This window comes from Microcebus murinus, chromosome X (assembly GCF_040939455.1).
Source record: "Microcebus murinus isolate Inina chromosome X, M.murinus_Inina_mat1.0, whole genome shotgun sequence".
NCBI lineage: Eukaryota > Metazoa > Chordata > Mammalia > Primates > Cheirogaleidae > Microcebus > Microcebus murinus.
The window spans coordinates 5,934,831-5,953,669 of NC_134136.1; the positions used below are offsets into that span (position 1 = coordinate 5,934,831).

The 18,839-nt window shown below is 44.1% G+C and overlaps 1 protein-coding gene across 1 annotated transcript; it reads left to right on the forward strand.

Moving 5' to 3' along the window:
• The first annotated feature begins 260 nt into the window (after positions 1-260).
• PIN4 (peptidylprolyl cis/trans isomerase, NIMA-interacting 4) lies at positions 261-16,465 on the forward strand. Its single transcript, XM_012784346.3, has 4 exons — positions 261-437; positions 6,186-6,259; positions 15,100-15,219; positions 16,272-16,465. Exons 1-4 carry the CDS (start codon positions 395-397, stop codon positions 16,428-16,430), a joined length of 396 nt encoding a protein of 131 aa, XP_012639800.2. The 5' UTR covers positions 261-394; the 3' UTR covers positions 16,431-16,465.
• The last annotated feature ends 2,374 nt before the right edge of the window (positions 16,466-18,839 follow it).

Consider the following 18,839-nt stretch of genomic DNA (forward strand, 5'->3'; position numbering starts at 1 on the left):
CCGCGCGGAGGGACTGCAGAGGCCCGGATCTCCTACTGCGCACGCGCGGAGGAAGTGGGCGCGCGAATGGGGATAGTTGGGGACCTGCCGTAAATAAGGGCGTGGTGAAAAGAAGTAACAACAAACGCAGGGGCGGGGTTTCCCACCCCAACGCTGCCTTTGTCTCCGCCCCTCTACCAGGTCCCAAGCTTCTTATTGGTCAGACGCCTTTAACCACATTGGTCCGAGAGCCAAAGGGATAGGTCTGCCTCAAACGGTGCCTGCTTCCGGAGACGCAATAGGAACGGCAAATTGCGATGCCGCTTTCAGGCATTGTTTAGGACATGCCCGTGGGGCCTGAAGGGGCTTTGCGTGGCAACGCGAGCAGTTGAAAGTTCAACAGCAAGTTTGGAAGATGCCGCCCAAAGGAAAAAGTGGTTCTGGAAAAGGGGGAAAAGGTAGAGCGGCCAGATGGATCAAAGACAATGGGGGCGGGTGAGGAGCGAGGGGGCGTGGGGATGCCAGGGGCGGGAACAGATAGGCAGTCCCCGGAGCCTGGGACTGCGGCAATAAGTAGCCGGTAGCCCCACAGAGCCGCCATCGATTATGTCTGGGGATTTTCCAGCGAGGCTTAGAAAGGTTAAGTGCGTGAAGGGCTACTGAGGTTGTAAGAACATATTGGGCTACAGTGCAAGGACCGTCCTGGAGGGTAATAGAAGCTGGTGGGGATGGTTCCTGGGAGGTGATGAGTTGGGGCTGCTATTTCAAGGGGTTATTAGAGGCGTGGAAGTTTAGTCATATCCAAAGCTATCAAGAAGTCCACATTGATTATGGCCCTTAATATTCCTTTTAATGCTTACAGAATGCCATGCCCACCATCCGGGAAGGACTCATTCATTCGTCGATTGAACAGAAATGTGTCAGGGTCAGTGCAAGCACTGAGGATATAAAAATAAGACATATTTTGGTCTTAAGGAGCTAGTTTCCTCCTCTAACTAGGGAGGAAAAGCATAGTCATCATAAAACACTGTACTAAACGCAGTGTTGAGTGATGTGTGTGGGATGTTATGGAAACTGAGGAAGTGCTTCATCTAGCTGGGGAACAGAGAAGGGAAGACTTCCTGGAGATGAGTTAGGCAGGTCAAAGTGGACAGTGAAGGTAGGTCAAAACATTCCTGACAGAGGGTCCAGCAGCAAAAGCACTGAGATGAGAAACAGCCTGATGTGTGGAGTATAGTGTTGGTGGAGCAAAATCTCAACGCAGGAGGGAAGTGGTAAGAATGAAGACAGAAACAAAGATTGAATCATGGAGAATGCTAAATGGGATTCTAAGAAGGTCAGTTAAGGGTCAGAAAGAACTGTAAGGAGATTGTTGCAGTAGTCCTGGTGAGAGATGATGGTGGCCTGAGGCTGTGGGAACTGAAAGGATAGAAAAGAATCTGTAAATATTTAGGATGTGAAATAGTCAGGACTTGGTGATTTATTGGATTGGAGATGGGATTAGGGGTAGAGATCAACAATCATTCTGTTTTCTGGATTGGATTTCTAACTTGGCAGTTCTGCATGCTAATATCAAGGGTACGTGAAGATCAGTGATAAGATCAATGAGTTCACATTTAGATATATTGACTTTGAGGTGTCTGTGGTACATCTAAGTGAAGATATAGTCAGGAAGTGGTTGGATATTTGAGTCTGACATTTGAGGGAGAGATCTGGACTGCACTTGTAGGTTTTAGGAGTCAGTAACATATAGATGGTAGTTGAGCCTATGAGAGTGTATGAGATTTACCCATGGAGAGTTTAGAGAATAAGAACACAGAGCAGAGAAAGAGGCAGACATATACAGGAAGTACAAAATTATGTCCCAGAGAGACTGGAGAGACCAGAAGGTTTTTAAAAAAGAAGGCATGATCTGTCAAGCACAGCAAAATGGCCAAATAAGATAAGAAGGAAAACAATACTGTTTGGATTTGGAAATTAGAGGTCGCCTTAGGTAAGAGTGAAAGGCAGAAGCCAGATTGAAGTGACTAGAGGACTGACAGGGAAGTGATAAATTGGAAACAATCAGTGTGGACTTCTTACAAAGTTTTAACTGGTAATCGTGAATGGGATGGTAGATAGAGGAGGACAAAAGATTAAAAAAAGGTTTTATTTTGTTCCTTAAGAATGGGGAATATGTGGCAGTAAGGCTGAGGTGAAGAATCCAGCAGAATAAGAGAGGTAAAGGTACAAAGAGAAAGAGAGGTCCTGGACTGAGGTGGAGCAGTTGACATTTGAATAGAAGAAGGGACACCTTATGCTCGAGGCCTTAGATTAGAGAAAGAGGCAAAATGAGTATAGTTGTAGAATTGGGGCCTGGGAGGGCCAACGGGGTAGAATTAGGGAGGTCATGTTTAATGGCCTCAATTTCTTTAAGTAGAAGACAAGGGTATTTTTTAAGACTGAGGGGCAGGAACTCAGTGGGGGTCTTGAGAGTGGCAAAGGTTTAGAGTAGGGTAATGGGAGAGGGGCTGAAACACAAAAAGATTGCCTTCAGGGCTGGGAGCCTGACTAAGATTGAAGGCCATGAATTTGTTGAAGACTTTGATCTGCGTGGTCATGATTTACCAAGTACCTTGCAACTGGCACAATATAGGATTAAAAAAAAAGCTAAGTGTTGCCTTGAACCATAGTTGCAGTTTTGTCAGTTAGGAGGACAGTAATTCTAGCACTTTGGAAGGTTGAGGTGGGAGGATCATTTGAAGCCAAGAGTTTGACATCAGCCTGAGCAAAATAGTGAGACTTCATCTCTACAGAAAACTTTCTTAAAATTGACCAAGCATGGTGGTGCACACCTGTAGTCCCAACTACTCAGGAGGCTGAGGCAGGAGGATCGTTTGAGCCCAGGAGTTTGAGGTTGCAGTGAGCTGTGAGGGTGCCATACACTCAAGCCAGGGCAAGAGAGTGAGAGCCTGTCTTTAAAGAAAGAAAGAAAAAATAATGGGAGGATAGCAATACAAGGGAATTTGGGGTGCCAGTGGGAATGCAGTTCAGATGATCAAGTGTGGAATCCAGACTGGGAAGGGAAGAAGTCTGGCAGTCTAGGGGAACATAGCAGGATAAAGGAACTCAATGGTAGTGGTGAGGGGAGGAGGTTCTTTTTTTTTTTTTTTCAGCATATTATGGGGGTACAGATTTTAAGGTTTCAATAAATGCCCTTTCCCCCCTCCCCCAGGGAGGAGGTTCTTTGAAGCCAAAGAGCCAGTGTTGTGGGAATGAGACATGAGAAGGCTGGAAGGACAGGAGGTTGTAGCTAGAGACTGAACTACTAGCTCTGAGTGGCACAGTTCCATCTAGTGTCCTGGGGCAGGTGGCCTGGAGTGGACAGCATGGGCATTCAGGAGGGAGATCCAGAACTGTGACGTTAGGTTGTTGGATGAGATTCTTCACCACAGTTGATGAAGTCACCCAAGATAATGGCAGGAGTGAGGGTGGACAGGAAGCCCAAAGCTGATGCCAGAGTCCTCAGTAAATCAAAGGCAGTGAGGGGATGACAGCATCCAGGAAGGGAGAGGATGGATAATTGGAAGGCATCGTTACTCAAGAGTGGGTATACCAGGTGCAGTGGCTAACGTCTGTAATCCTAGCACTCCGAGAGGCCGAGGCTGGAGGATCACTCAAGGTCAGGGGTTCGAAACTGGCCTGAGCAAGAGCGAGACCCCATCTCTACTAAAAAAAAAATAGAAAGAAATTAATTGGCCAACTAAAAATATATAGAAAAAAGTAGCCAAGCATCGTGGTGCATGCCTGTAGTCCCAGCTACTCAGGAGGCTGAGGCAGGAGGATCGCTTGAGCCCAGGAGTTTGAGGTTGCTGTGAGCTAGGCTGATGCCACGGCACTCTAGCCTGGGCAACAGAGTGAAACTCTATCTCAAAAAAAAAAAAAAAAAAAGAGTGGGTATACAGGAAACCCAGTTAAGACTTTGGTTTAATAGAACTCGTTTGGTAGTAACATTTTCTTAGGCTTTTGGTGGTCAGTATTTGGGGTTTTTAGTTTAGTTGAACATTTATTGAACACCTACTGTGTGCCAGGCACTGTGCTAGGCACTGGAGATACTAAAGCAAGTCAGGTAGAGTCTCCTACTTAAAACTTTTCTTTTCTTTTTTTTTTTTTGAGACAGAGTCTCACTTTGTTGCCCAGGCTAGAGTGAGTGCCGTGGCATCTGCGTAGCTCACAGCAACCTCAAACTCCTGGGCTCAAGCAATCCTCCTGCCTCAGCCTCCCGAGTAGCTGGGACCACAGGCATGTGCCACCATGCCCGGCTAATTTTTTCTCTATTAGTTGGCCAATTAAGTTCTTTCTATTTATAGTAGAGACAGGGTCTCGCTGTTGCTCAGGCTGGTTTCGAACTCCTGACCTCAAGCAATCCGCCTGCCTTGGCCTCCCAGAGTGCTAGGATTACAGGCATGAGTCACTGCGCCCGGGCCAACTTAAAACTTTTCATTGGCTCCCTATGACTTCTAGGATAAATTCCTCCTTAATGTGGCCCAGACTCTCAGCCACCTCCCCCAGGCAGGCTCATCTGACTGCACTCCCACCTCAGACTTGCCTTCATCCATATAATTTCCTATATATGCTGTATGTCTTCTTCTCGTCCTTCAGCTAACCAGCTCCTACTCATCCAGGAACCCCCCACCCACCCAGATGGCTCTGATGGCTCTCTCTGCTTCCACACCCCCCTGTCCATGACCATTGCTGTACCTACTGCATTCTCCTGAAACGATCTGTTTTCCTTACTAGAATATGAGTTCCCTAAGGATGGAGTATGGCTTGTTCATCTTTGTATCCCCAATGCCTGGAACTTCATAGTTACTTAGGAAATGTTTATTGCACTGAACACTTGATCTAGTTATAGTTCTTAGATCAGACCCTAACAGTAAGTATGCTGCCATCGACACAGAAGTTAACGTAGTCGTAAAATGACATAGTAGTAAAATGTAAGATGCTGCCAATGGTTGTTAGTCTGAATATCAATGACTTTTCTTAGGAAGACATCAATAATAGGCGATGTAGTAGACTCCAGGAATTTGGACATGAATGTATTTAATAAGAAATGGGGGCCGGGCGCTGTGGCTCACGCCTGTAATCCTAGCTCTTGGGAGGCCGAGGCGGGCGGATTGCTCAAGGTCAGGAGTTCAAAACCAGCCTGAGCAAGAGCGAGACCCCGTCTCTACTATAAATAGAAAGAAATTAATTGGCCAACTGATATATATATATAAAATTAGCCGGGCATGGTGGCGCATGCCTGTAGTCCCAGCTACCCGGGAGGCTGAGGCAGAAGGATCACTCGAGCCCAGGAGTTTGAGGTTGCTGTGAGCTAGGCTGACGCCACGGCACTCACTCTAGCCTGGGCAACAAAGTGAGACTCTGTCTCAAAAAAAAAAAAAAAAAAAAAAAAAAAGAAATGGGTAGTGAGACATTTGATCTTTATTTAAAATATTCTTGAAGACTTATTGGAATTGTGAGTGCTCGAATATATAGTTGCAATACATGTTGAAATCTTACAAGAGCTTAGGGCTTTGCCCTTAGAAGGCAGGATTTGAACTGGGTCCTGAGAATCTGGACTAGACTTCTGGAGCTCACATTCACTCATAAGCACACGCATTTATGTATTCTTTTTTTTTCTTTTTTTTTTTTTTTTTGAGGCAGAGTCTCACTCTGTTGCCCAGGCTAGAGTGCCGTGACGTCAGCCTAGCTCACAGCAACCTCAAACTCTTGGGTTCAAGCAATCCTTCTGCCTCAGCCTCCCAAGTAGCTAGGACTACAGGCATGTGCCACCATGCCCACCTAATTTTTTCTGTATATTTTTAGTTGGCCAATTCCTTTCTATTTTTAGTAGAGACGGGGTCTCACTCTTGCTCAGGCTGGTTTCGAACTCCTGACCTTGAGTGATCCACCTGCCTCGGCCTCCCAGAGTGCTAGGATTACAAGTATGAGCCACCAAGCCCAGCCTGTGTATCCATTTTACATGAAGAGTCTATGTAGGGCACGATTTCCTGTTTGAAAAGAAGTGAATCACAGATTAATTTAGCTTGATGTAGTAAAGTGTTTGGCAGAATTCCCTTTTGAAGCTTCGTGCTATGAAGGAAGTGTCAACTCGTGTGTTGGACCTTTCTGTAAATATCAAGGTGCAGTTTAAATGAGTGCCTGTCATCTCTTCTCTAAAGGGGGAGCAGCCTCTGGGAGCGACAGTTCTGACAAGAAGGCTCAGGGTCCCAAAGGTGGTGGCAATGCAGTAAAGGTGAGTTACTAGCTCCCTTTTTTCCCCACGTTAAATAGAAATATAGGTTGGTGCAAAGGTAATTGCGGTTTTCGCATTGTTGAAATTTGCTGTTTGATATTGGAATACATTCTTAAATAAATGAGGTTATGTTATTCATGATTTTAGACCAGGGATCCTCAAACTTTGTAAACAGGGGGCCAGTTCACTGTCCCTCAGACCGCTGGAGGGCCGTTGGAGAGTGCGGCGCACATTCCACACATGCGCACTGTGGGCCCAGGACAAGTCGGCTGCTAAGCAGGACAGACAGCGGCGGCAAAAACACCCAGCGGGCCCGATAATGTTCTCGGCTGGCCGCATGTGGCCCGTGGGCCACAGTTTGAGGACGCCTGTTTTAGACTATAGAAATGATGTTAGACAAAAAGCAAATTCAAGTGATTTTCTTATTTGAGTTCAAAATGGGTCGTAAAGCAGCAGAGACAACACATTTGGCCCAGGAACTGCTAACAAACCTAAGTGGAATGGTGGTTCAAGAAATTTTGTAAAGGAGACGAGAGCCTTGAAGATGAAGAGTGCAGTGGCTGGCCATCAGAAGTTGACAATGTTTAATCCTAGCACTCTGGGAGGCCAAGGTGGGCAGATTGCTTGAGGTCAGGAGTTCGAAACCAGCTTGAGCAAGAACAAGACCCCGTCTCTACTATAAATAGAAAGAATTTAATTGGCCAACTAATATATATAGAAAAAAAATTAGCCGGCATTGTGGCACATGCCTGTAGTCCCAGCTACTCGGGAGGCTGAGGCAGCAGGATTGCTTGAGCCCAGGAGTTTGAGGTTGCTGTGAGCTAGGCTGACGCCATGGCACTCACTCTAGCCTGGGCAACAAAGTGAGACTCTGTCTCAAAAAAAAAAAAAAAAAAAAGAAGAAGTTGACAACAACCAATTGAGAGCAATCATCGAAGCTGGTCCTCTTACAACCACATGAGAAGTTGCTGAAGAACTCAAGGTCGACCATCCTGTTGTCGTTCGGCATTTGAAGCAAATTGGAAAGGTGAAAAAGCTCGCTAACTGGGTGCCTCATGAGCTGACTGAAAATCAAAAGAATTGTCATTTTGAAGTGTTGTCTTCTCTTACTGTATATAATAACAATGAACCATTTCTTCATCAGATTGTGACATGCAAGGAAAATGGATTTTATACAACTGGCAATAATTAGCTAAGTGGTTGGACTGAGAAGAAGCTCCAAAGCACTTCCAAAAGCCAAACTTACACCAAAAAAGAGGTCATGGTCACTGTTTGGTGGTCTACTGCCAGTCTGATCCACACTGCTTTCTGAATCCCGATGAAACCATTCCATCTGAGAAGTATGCTCAGTAAATTCCGAAAACTGCAACACCTGCAGCTGGCACTGTCAACAGAAAGGCCCAATTCTTCACGACAACACTCGACCACACGCTGCACAACCAAGGCTTCAGAAGTTGAACGAATCGGGGTACGAAGTTTTGCCTCATCCGCCGTGTTCACCTGACCTCTTGCCAACTGACTACCGCTTCTTTAAGCATCTTGACAACTTTTGTAGGGAAAATGCTTCCACAACCAGCAATATGCAGAAAATACTTTCATGCTTTCCAAGAGTTTGTCGAATATCGAAGCACAGATTTTTTACACTACAGAGGTAAACAAACTTATTTCTCATTGGCAAAAATGTGTTAATTGTAATGGTTCCTATTTTGATTAATAATGATGTGTTTGAGCCTAGTTATAATGATGTAAAATTCAAGGTCCAAAACCACAATTACTTTTGCACCAACCTAAATAACATATATATGTTGGTACACATAAAAGACAGTATACCCAACTCATGCTAAGAAGCCAGCCTAACACTGTTATAAAATCAAGATAACACAAAATTGGAAAACATAGACCAATCTCACTTGAGATTGGTCTATGAAAAGTAATTCCTTTTAAATGTTTTCTCAAATGCTTTTCTCAGACATCAGAATTTCTTCATAGTTTTAGTATTCTTCCTTAAATTACATTAAGTTAGATCTTCCCAGTAAGTAAATGAGTTATTTCTCAGGAAAAAATAATATTTTCTGAAACCAAGAGCTTAGGTAAGCGTTAAAAGGCACCTCTGCTGAGCAAACAGGCAAGGGTGCAGGGCTCACGAGGAAGCTCCCCTGCTGTGAGCCAGAGCCTTGACCCTGCCTTGGAAATGGGGGTGGGAGACAATCAGCAAATAATTACTTGAAGTACTTAACCTAGTCCCAGAGGAATGTCTGCAGGGAGAAAATTTAATCTGCAAACGGAACTACTTAGTGCTACACAACAAAGTGATTTCCAAGTTTTAGTCAGGATATAGGAACCTATACTTTTATCCATTCATTCAGTGAGAATTTAGTGACATCTGCCCTGTGCCAAGCACTTTATTAGCCTCTGGGGATTTAAAGAAAAAAGGTAAGAGATGGTCCCTGTTATCACAGTCTGCTTGGGAGCAGTTAGGTAAAGAAATTTCATTGCTGTATGATAAGCATAGCAGTAGAATTGCATCATATAAATTCAACCATACACATGTAGCCGAAAAGAGAGATAATGTGATGTTCTGCCCACCCTTCTACTCAGTGAATGTATGCCCCAGAGACAGAGATGAGAGGAATGAATCTGCTTTTCTGTATTTGCCCCCCATTTTTTTTTTTTTTTTTTTGAGACAGAGTCTCATTCTGTTGCCCAAGCTGGAGTGCCGTGGCATCAGCCTAGCTCACAGCAACCTCAAACTCCTGGGCTCAAGGGATCTTCCTGCCTCAGCCTCCCGAGTAGTTGGGACTACAAGCATGTACCCCCACACCTGGCTAATTTTTTCTATTTTTACTAGAGATCAGGACTGACTCTTGCTCAGGCTGCTCTTGAACTCCTGAGCTCAAGCGATCCTCCCACCTTGGTTTCCCAAAGTGCTAGGATTACAGGCATGTGCCACTGTACCTAGCCTGCCCTCCATTTTTGTATGAGCATCTAACCATGTAAAATGGGATTCTGATGTCCAAGGAAGTTTTCATAAAACTCGGCCCCTAAATACAACCAGCTACTTCATCTGGTGGTCAGCTGAAGCAGTGGACATTGTTACAACTCAAAGAGACATCTTGGCTGGGCGTGGCGGCTCATGTAATCCCAGCACTTTGGGATGCTGAGGCAGGAGGATCCCTTGAGGCCAGGAGTTCAAGGCCAGCCTGAGCAACACAATGAGACTCTATCTCTATAAAAAAAAAAAAAGTTGGGGGGAGGGGGAGAAAGGGCATTTATTGAAACCTTAAAATCTGTACCCCCATAATATGCCAAAATAATAAAAAAAAAAAGTTTTTAAATTAGCCAGGTGTGGTGGCACATGCCTGTAGTCCCAGCTACTCAGGAGGCCAAGGCAGGAGGATCACTTGAGTCCAGGAGTTTAAGGCCACAGTGAGCCATGATAGTGCCACTGTGCTCTAGCCTGGGCAACAAAGCAAGACCTTGTTGCCAAAAAATAAAAAGAGGCATCTTACTCTCTGGAAAAAAATAAGTTTGGTGTGGCTATAAATGGGGTATATGAAAGGGGTAGCATGTTATTAGGTAGGAAAATAGATTAAGGTTAAATTTTTTATAAAGCTTTTTATTTTAAGATAATTATAGATTCACATGTTGTTGTAAGAAATAATAAGTGTTTTTTGAAGGCCCCAGCAGGAGAGGGACCCCAGGAGCCTCCAGCCTTTTAGGGTTCAGCTCCTTCCACATCCCGCCACTCTGCTTCACACCCCACCCCTGTGCCCACAAGCTGTCCTTGTGTCACTCCAAGCTGTGTGGATTCTGAGACTCACCAGCGCCTCCCTCCTTCCCCTTCCCTTCCTGCCTCCCCCAGTCCTGTTCCTCCATTTTTCTCCTCACAGACTCCAGGCCCTCAAGCCCGCCCTCCTCTCCCCACCTTCTCCCAGGCTTCAGATTTGTTCTCTTATGCCCTGTATTTCCTATACACTGGAAATTAGACCTACGGGCTTGATCATTGGATTGAGGAGCCCCGACTCCTTTTCCTTTTGGTCATCTCGCTGCATTCATCTGCCAATCTACAGTTCTGGATCAATCCAACATTCTGCTTTCTTTGCACTTAAACCCAGAACTGCTGGGCCCTACTGGAAAGTTACGCAGCCTTGAGGATCGGGACTGCTCATACCTGGTCTCTAACCTTAGCCAGCACCGTGGTGCCCACTCAACAGTCCTTTCCCAGTCGGCTCAAGCCGTCCGCCACGCTGCTCCCATCGGTCAGCACATCGCTTCATCCAGTGGTTCTAAACCCAGGATGTATGTTCTAAAACATACCAGTGCCAGGCCAGGCGAGGTGGCTCATACCTGTAATCCTAGCACTCTGGGAGGCTGAGGTGGACGGATCACTCGAGGTCAGGAGTTCAAAACCAGCCTGAGCAAGAGCGAGACCCTGTGTCTACTATAAATAGAAAGAAATTAATTGGCCAACTAAAAATATATAGAGAAAAAATTAGCCGGGCATGGTGGCGCATGCCTGTAGTCCCAGCTTCTCGGGAGGCTGAGGCAGGAGGATCGCTTGAGCCCAGGAGTTTGAGGTTGCTGTGAGCTAGGCTGACGCCACGGCACTCACTCTAGCCTGAGCAACAAAGTGAGACTCTGTCTCAAAAACAACAAAAAAAATACCAGTGCCTATAGGCTCACCCTACCTAGACCAACTGCAGCAAAATTTCTAGGAGCGGGGCCTAAACTTTGATATCTTTTTCAGAAGCTCTGGAGGTGATTCTAATATGGTTGGGAAATGCTGATCTAGTCTCACAGGGTTGGTGTGAGGATTTAATGAGATAATCCATATAAAGCACTTAGCACAGTACCTACCAGACATTAAGTACTTAACAACTTTTAAATATTATTTTCACAAGAAAGCAAAAACCAGACCTATAGTTAGGAACTCCTCAGCCTTCAGCCCCCTGTCAACAAAGTTATCTTTATCCACACCTCCCTCTCTTTCCTCTCTTCTTCTCCTTTACGGCTAATTTTTCAAACAGTGTTCTGAATACTCCACCTTGACTTATCTTCAGTCTCCTTTCTTTGCTCTGTTTTCATCCTTTCCCCTCTTACTGGATCTTCCCCTTCATGCTGGAAATATGTCCGGAGATCTTTAAAGTACATATATACATGTCTTCAACATGCCCCCACTTCCCACTGCCTCTTCAGTCAGCCCCTTGCACTCTGGCCTCTGCACTTACCACTCCTCTGAGACTCCTGCTGAGATCCTCGATCAGTCATTGCTTAATTTATCGTGCATCTTACCTGCATGCAGCACCATGGACTGTTTCCTCCTTGAAACTTCCTCCTACTTTGGATTCTGTAACCACATCTTTCTCTCCTGTCTACTTAGCCTTTCCTTTTTTGTTTTGTTTTTCTTTTCTTTTTTTGTTTTTGTTTTTGTTTTTGTTTTTCTTTTCTTTTTGAGACAGAGTTTCACTCTGTTGCTCAGGCTAGAGTGAGTGTCATGGCGTCAGCCTAGCTCACAGCAACCTCATCTCCTGGGCTCAAGCGATCCTCCTGCCTCAGCCTCCCGAGTAGCTGGGACTACAGGCATGTGCCACCATGCCCGGCTAATTTTTTCTATATATTTTTAGTTGGCCAATTAATTTCTTTTTTTTATTATCTATTTTTTACTCTATTTTTTCCTTCTTTTTTTCCCCTTTGGCTTTTTGAAGACATTAATTTCCTTTTTATTTTTAGTAGAGACGAGGTCTCGCTCTTGCTCAGGCTGGTTTCAAACTCCTGACCTTGCACGATCCGCCTGCCTTGGACTCCCAGAGTGCTAGGATTACAGGCGTGAGCCACCGCGCCCGGCCTGGCCTTTCCTTTTTATGATGCTTTTTGAGCTTCTTTCTTTACTTGCTGCTTAAACATTGATATTCTCCAAGGTTCTCTTTAGTCTTCTTTCCTCCCCTTCTCATCCTGCACAGCCTCCCTGGGTTTTCTCATCAACTCCCACAGCGTCATCAGCACCTCCGACCATTCCCAAACTCTTTCTGTAGCTGGGCTCTCTTCCAAGATGCACATTTGCAGACCCCACAGATACTACAAAGTCTTCATTTCACACTGGCCAAACCAGGATACTTGTTTATTCATTTAGAAGAACATGCCTAAGTTCATACAGCGGAGTTGGGATTTGACTCCAGGGCCAAAGATGGATGGAGTCCCCTTTCTGTGATCATGAGGGCTGTGTGCACTTTCCCAGGAAGCGAATCAAAGGATGCTTTGTGAGTGTAGCAGCAGAGACAGGGAGGCAGTCTAGAAGCTGTTTTATCTAGGCCAAGCTGTGGTCTGATGAACCATTCTTGTCTCCTACTAGGCGTTCCATCTCATGTCCAGATTATTTGTCCCTGTCTCCCCAGATAGCACTGGGTACTTTCGGTAACAAGTTTGTCTCTCTGAGCCCTGCTTTTTGACACATTCTTTCCTTTGATGTGGTCATATCTCCTATGTAACTCCACTAGTCAGGAAGTTACTTCTGTGAGCCTAGGACATTCTGTCCCACCCTGCAACCCCCTCGCCCCTACCCAGTGTCAGTAGTTAACCCTAAAGACTTGATTTGCCTATCTCTAAATTATAAAGGAGACACCTTTAGCCCCTACCCCAGTGTATCACCTACAATGTGAAATACAGTCATGCGCTACATGACATTCAGTTAGCGACAGACTTTATATATGACAATGGTCCCATAAGATTATAATGGAGCTAAACAATCCTTATCCCCTAGTGTTTACCATATTATATATATTTTTTATAGTTAGTTTAGAGTGTACTCCTTCAACTTATAAGAAAAAAAGTTAACTGTATAACAGCCTCAGGCAGGCCCTTCAGAAATATTCCAGAAGAAGGCATTGTTACCATAGGAGATGACGGCTCCATGCATGTTACTGCTTCTGATGACCTTCCAGTGGGATAAGAGGTAAAGGGGGAAGACGGTGATCCTGACCCTGGGGAGGCCTAAGCTAATATGTGTATTCGTGTCTTAGTTTTTAACAAAAAAGTTTGAAAAGTTAAAATTAATTTTAAAAGTAGAAAACAGCTTATAGAATAGGGTATAAAGAAAATATTTTTGTACACCTGTACAATGTGTTTGTGTTTTAAACTAAATGTTAATACAAAGGAGTCAAAAGTTAAATTTTTGTTTATTTTATTTTTTTTCTTGAGACAGAGTCTCACTCTGTTGCCCAGTCTAGAGTGAGTGCCGTGGCATCAGCCTAGCTCACAGCAACCTCAAACTCCTGGGCTCAAGCGATCCTCCTGCCTCAGCCTCCTGAGTAGCTGGGACTACAGGCATGCACCACCATGCCCGGCTAATTTTTTTCTATATATATTAGTTGGCCAATTAATTTCTTTCAATTTATAGTAGAGACAGGGTCTCGTTCTTGCTCAGGCTGGTTTCGAACTCCTGGCCTCAAGCGATCCGCCCACCTCGGCCTCCCAGAGTGCTAGGATTACAGGCGTGAGCCACCACGTCCAGCCAAAGGTTAAAATAAATTTAAAAGTTTGTAAAGTAAAAGAAAGTTACAGTAAGCTAAGGTTAATTTATTACTAAAGAAAGAAAAGTATTTTATAAATTTAGTGTAACTTGGGCTGGGTGCGGTGGCTCATGTCTGTAACCCTGGCGCGCCGTATAGCCTAGGTGTGTAGTAGGCCATGCCACCTAGGTCTGTGTAAGTATGCTCTGTGGTCTTTGCACAGTGAAAAAAATCACCCGACAACTCATTTGTTTAGTTAAGTGGCACATGACTATAACTGATTCCATTTGAATGAGAAATGGGAAATCCTGCAAAACAGATATCTTGACAAAATCATTTTTAAAGATAATACTGTTTTAACCATGGCTTTATGTAAACATAGGACAAATTTGAATACTTCTATAGTACTGAGTATTCTTAATATTCAACATATAATACTTCTTCAAAGTGTTGAATTGTGAGGAGGCACCAATACATTAGGCCTCTTTTAGGCCAGGCACGGTGGCTCATGCCTTGTCATCCTAGCACTCTGGGAGGCCGAAGTGGGAGGATCGCTCAAGGTCAGGAGTTTGAAACCAGCCTGAGCAAGAGCAAGACCTCGTCTCTACTAAAAATAGAAAGAAATTATTTGGCCGATTAAAAATGTATAGAAAAAATTAGCCGGGCACGGTGGCGCATGCCTGTAGTCCTAGCTACTCGGGAGGCTGAGGCAGAAGGATTGCTTGAGGCCAGGAGATGGAGGTTGCTGTGAGCGAGGCTGACGCCACGGCACTCTAGTCCGGGCAAGAAAGTGAGACTGTGTCAAAAAAAAAAAAAAATACATTAGGCCTCTTTTCGTAAGAAATATTTCCTAGTGAATTTTTTCATATCATCCCCACTCTGATAAAACAATAGCTAGCATTTATTGAATGCTGGCTGTGTTACCTCAAACCCCATAAGAACACATAGGTACTGTTATCATCTCAGTGCACAAATAGGGAAACATTTGGAGGTTTAAAAGCACGGCTAGGTTCATACAGCAGTTTGGGATTTGACTTTAGGACCAAAGCTCTCAACTATTATGATGTTTCCTCTTCCCACTGAGGTCCGTGGTAAAAGATGACAGCTTCCCACAGCCAGATGCCTGTTTGCCATCTATATCAGGGCTCTGAGATATTGCCTTGCTATAGGAAATGGGTTTGTCGTTGTGGCCCAACCGGGCAAACTTCCAGGATTTTCAGTGGCTGTGAGCTAATGTGTTTCTTTAATTGGTGGGGGTAATCCAAACGTAACCGCTGTACTATGAGGAATCATTTGGGTCTCCAAGTATTATATGAACATACTTTTTCCTTGTAGGTCAGACACATTCTTTGTGAAAAACACGGCAAAATCATGGAAGCCATGGAAAAGTTAAAGTCTGGAATGAGATTCAGTGAAGTGGCTGTACAATATAGTGAAGATAAAGCCAGGCAAGGGGTATGTTGCTCTTATTTAAAAATTTCTGTCCTCCATAAGAAAACACAGAAGTAGGGATTATTTCTATATTCAGCCATTAATTTTAGCCATATCTCCATTTAAAGATCTTAAAAGCAGCAGCTGGGCAGAGTGGTGTGTGCCTGTAGTCCCAGCTACTTGGAGGCTGAGGTGGGAGGGTCACTTAAGCCCAAGAGTTCAAGGCCAGCCTGGGCAACATAGTGAGACCCCATCTCTAAAAAAAAAAAAAAAAAACAGGCCGGGCGCGGTGGCTCACGCCTGTAATCCTAGCACTTTGGGAGGCCGAGGCGGGCGGATTGCTCAAGGTCAGGAGTTCGAAACCAGCCTGAGCGAGACCCCATCTCTACCAAAAATAGAAATAAATTAATTGACCAACTAAAAATATATATACAAAAAATTAGCCGGGCATGGTGGCGCATGCCTGTAGTCCCAGCTACTTGGGAGGCTGAGGCAGAAGGATTGCTTGAGCCCCGGAGATTGAGGTTGCTGTGAGCCAGGCTGACGCCACGGCACTCACTCTAGCCTGGGCAACAAAGTGAGACTCTGTCTCAAAAAAAAAAAAAAAAAAAAAACAAAAAAAACAAAACCAAAGATCTTAAAAGCAGAAATGTCCAACTTTTGGCTGGTCCGAAGGTAGTGAGTTATCTCACGTGATTGTTCACAGTCAGTTACAGATTGAACTCCTTGTTCTACTACTTTCCCCCCTCCTCACTACTGCACTTGACTAGTCTTAAAAAAAAAAAAAAAAAAAAAGAAATGTGCAACTTTTGAATAGTAGAATAAGGGTCACCTATGTCTAAACCTACACATAACCAAACTTGCAAAGCCTCAAAGTCCGGCAGTGTTGTGAGTGCTTATGTGTTCAGTCTAGGATTAGACTTCTACCTATTTGTACTCACTGAGCCTATTCCTATGTAGCCCAGATGAATAAACCTAGTAACCTTAGCATTCATGTTGGGAAATGCTCTTAAGCTACAGTAGAACTGTTCCCTCTTCAGGGCCACCTGATATCATGTATCTTTTGGGTTTTTCAGGGCGACTTGGGTTGGATGACCAGAGGGTCCATGGTGGGACCTTTTCAAGAAGCAGCATTTGCCTTGCCTGTCAGTGGGATGGATAAGCCTGTGTTTACAGATCCACCGGTGAAGACAAAGTTTGGGTATCATATTATTATGGTTGAAGGGAGAAAATAAATCATATGAAAGACTGAATAAGTTTTATACATTTTGTTTCTTTAGAAGGTATTGGATAATCCTTGTATTTTGTGAACTGTCAGTATGGGCTTGTAGGTGCAAAGGAAAGTGGGTATAGGTGAGTGTATACTGCAGTAGGTAGCCAGTAGTTCGCAAAGTCAAGCAGACTCCTTTCAACTTGTATTCCCTTTCCTCTCAGAACTACTTATCTGACTTTAACTATGTTCCATAAATTAACTCAGAAACCATGTTTAGGGGAATCAACTCACGTTATTCATGCAACTGAAAATATTGGGCATCAAATATAGTGTATGGGAATCATAAATAAGTTCCTGGACAACACTTGTTGTACAAGATAGTCAACCCTGATCTGCCAGGACAGGTATTAGTGACATTGTCTGAACATAGAACATGGCACATGATAGCTATTCCATGTTAACTCCATTTAAAAAAATGTTTATTAGAGGAAAAAAGCACTCAGTTCTTCCATGGGTTGTTTGTACTAAACTAAGCAGCCATTCACCAAGTGCTGGTTAAAAGGAGAGATATCAGCATAAAAAAAGCATCATTCCCTCACTTTCAGTGTGTGGGTTACATTATGACTATCCTTTCCAGGGTCAACATTCTGTGTATCTAAACTTTTTAAATTTAAAATGCCCTATTTATGACATAAAAAAAAGTAGATAGGCCGGGTGTGCGGTGGCTCACGCCTGTAATCCTGGCACTATGGAAGGTTAAGGCAAGAGGATTGCTTGAGGTCAGGAGTTCAAGACCAGCCTCAGCAAGAGTAACACCCCATCTCTACAAAAAATAGAAAGAAATTAGCCAGGTGTGGTGGCACTTGCTTGTAGTCCCAGCTACTCAGGAGGCTGAGGTGGGAGGATTGCTTGAGCCCTGGAGTTTGAGGTTGCAGTGAGCTATGATACCACTGCATTTTAGCATGGGTGACAGGGTGAGACTGTTTCAGACAAAAAAAAAGTATATAAATAATAATATAAATACTACTTCAAAAATAAAACTTTTACAATGTGTTTCTTTTTTTTAATTTTCTTGAGACAGTCTCACTCTTGCCTGGACTAGAGTGCCGTGGCGTCAGCCTAGCTCACAGCAACCTCAAACTCCTGGGTTCAAGCAATCCTGCCTCAGCCTCCCAAGTAGCTGGGACTACAGGCATGCGCCACCATGCCCAGCTAATTTTTTCTATACATTTTTAGTTGGCCAATTAATTTTTCTATTTTATAGTAGAGACGGGTTCACTCTTGCTCAGGCTGGTTTCAAACTCCTGACCTTGAGCGATCCACCCACCTCGGTCTCCCAGAGTGCTAGGATTATAGGTGTGAGCCACCGCACCCGGCCTACAATGTGTTTCTTAACAGCGATTCTTTTTTTTTTTTTTTTTGTTACTCACTCACTCACTCACTCACTCACTCACCCTCACTGCTTCAAACAGCGATTCTTTTAACACACTTCATTCTCTCCCTCATCTGCATTTGATACTATGCCAACTTATAGCATCTTTGCCTAGAGACCTGGGTTTCCCATTTTAGAAGTTTCTGAGCACTCCAGCAGAATGTGCCTCCATGAGATTTTCCTCATTGAGGAGATATGCCAGAGATGTTCAGATAGTAGGTATAAGATCAAACTATGTGTGCTACATGTACTACCAGGTACCTTACCCCAGCTTTGTGCTGTACAAGTTGAATATGCCTTATCTAAAATGCTTGGGGGCCGGGCTCACGCCTGTAATCCTAGCTCTCTGGGAGGCCGAGGCGGGCGGATTGCTCAAGGTCAGGAGTTTAAAACCAGCCTGAGCAAGAGCGAGACCCCGTCTCTACTATAAATAGAAATTAATTGGCCAACTGATATATATATATATAAAAAATTAGCCAGGCATGGTGGCACATGCCTGTAGTCCCAGCTACTCGGGAGGCTGAGGCAGAAGGATCACTTGAGCCCAGGAGTTTGAGGTTGCTGTGAGCTAGGCTGCCGCCACGGCACTCACTCTAGCCTGGACAACAAAGCGAGACTCTGTCTCCAAAAAAATAAAATAAAAAATAAAATAAAATAAATAAAATAAAATGCTTGGGACCAGAAGTATTTTGGATTTTAGAATATTTGCATATACATGAGATACTTTGGGGATGGGACCCAAGTTTAAACAAAGAATTCATTTATATTTCATATACACCTTATTATACACATAGCCTGAAGGTAATTTTGTATAATTATTCTAAATAACTTTGTATATGAAACAAAGTTTTGTGTATATTGAACCATTTTATTGTGGGCAGGCTTGTGTAGGAGAATCTGGGCATGTGCAGAAAGGATCTATCACAGCTGAAGGGGGATGGGAGGGCCTTTTTTTCCCTTGGGGACACTAAATAAACTGCTGTGTACCTGCGTTTTGAC

What these genes read in the sequence shown, in the direction of transcription:
- PIN4 (XM_012784346.3), top strand. Translation starts at nt 395, where the DNA reads ATGCCGCCCAAAGGAAAAAGTGGTTCTGGAAAAGGGGGAAAAG. An exon ending in TTCTGGAAAAGGGGGAAAAG is followed by an intron (nt 438 to 6,185) that starts GTAGAGCGGCCA and finishes TCTTCTCTAAAG; the next exon opens with GGGGAGCAGCCTCTGGGAGC. An exon ending in AAGATAAAGCCAGGCAAGGG is followed by an intron (nt 15,220 to 16,271) that starts GTATGTTGCTCT and finishes TGGGTTTTTCAG; the next exon opens with GGCGACTTGGGTTGGATGAC.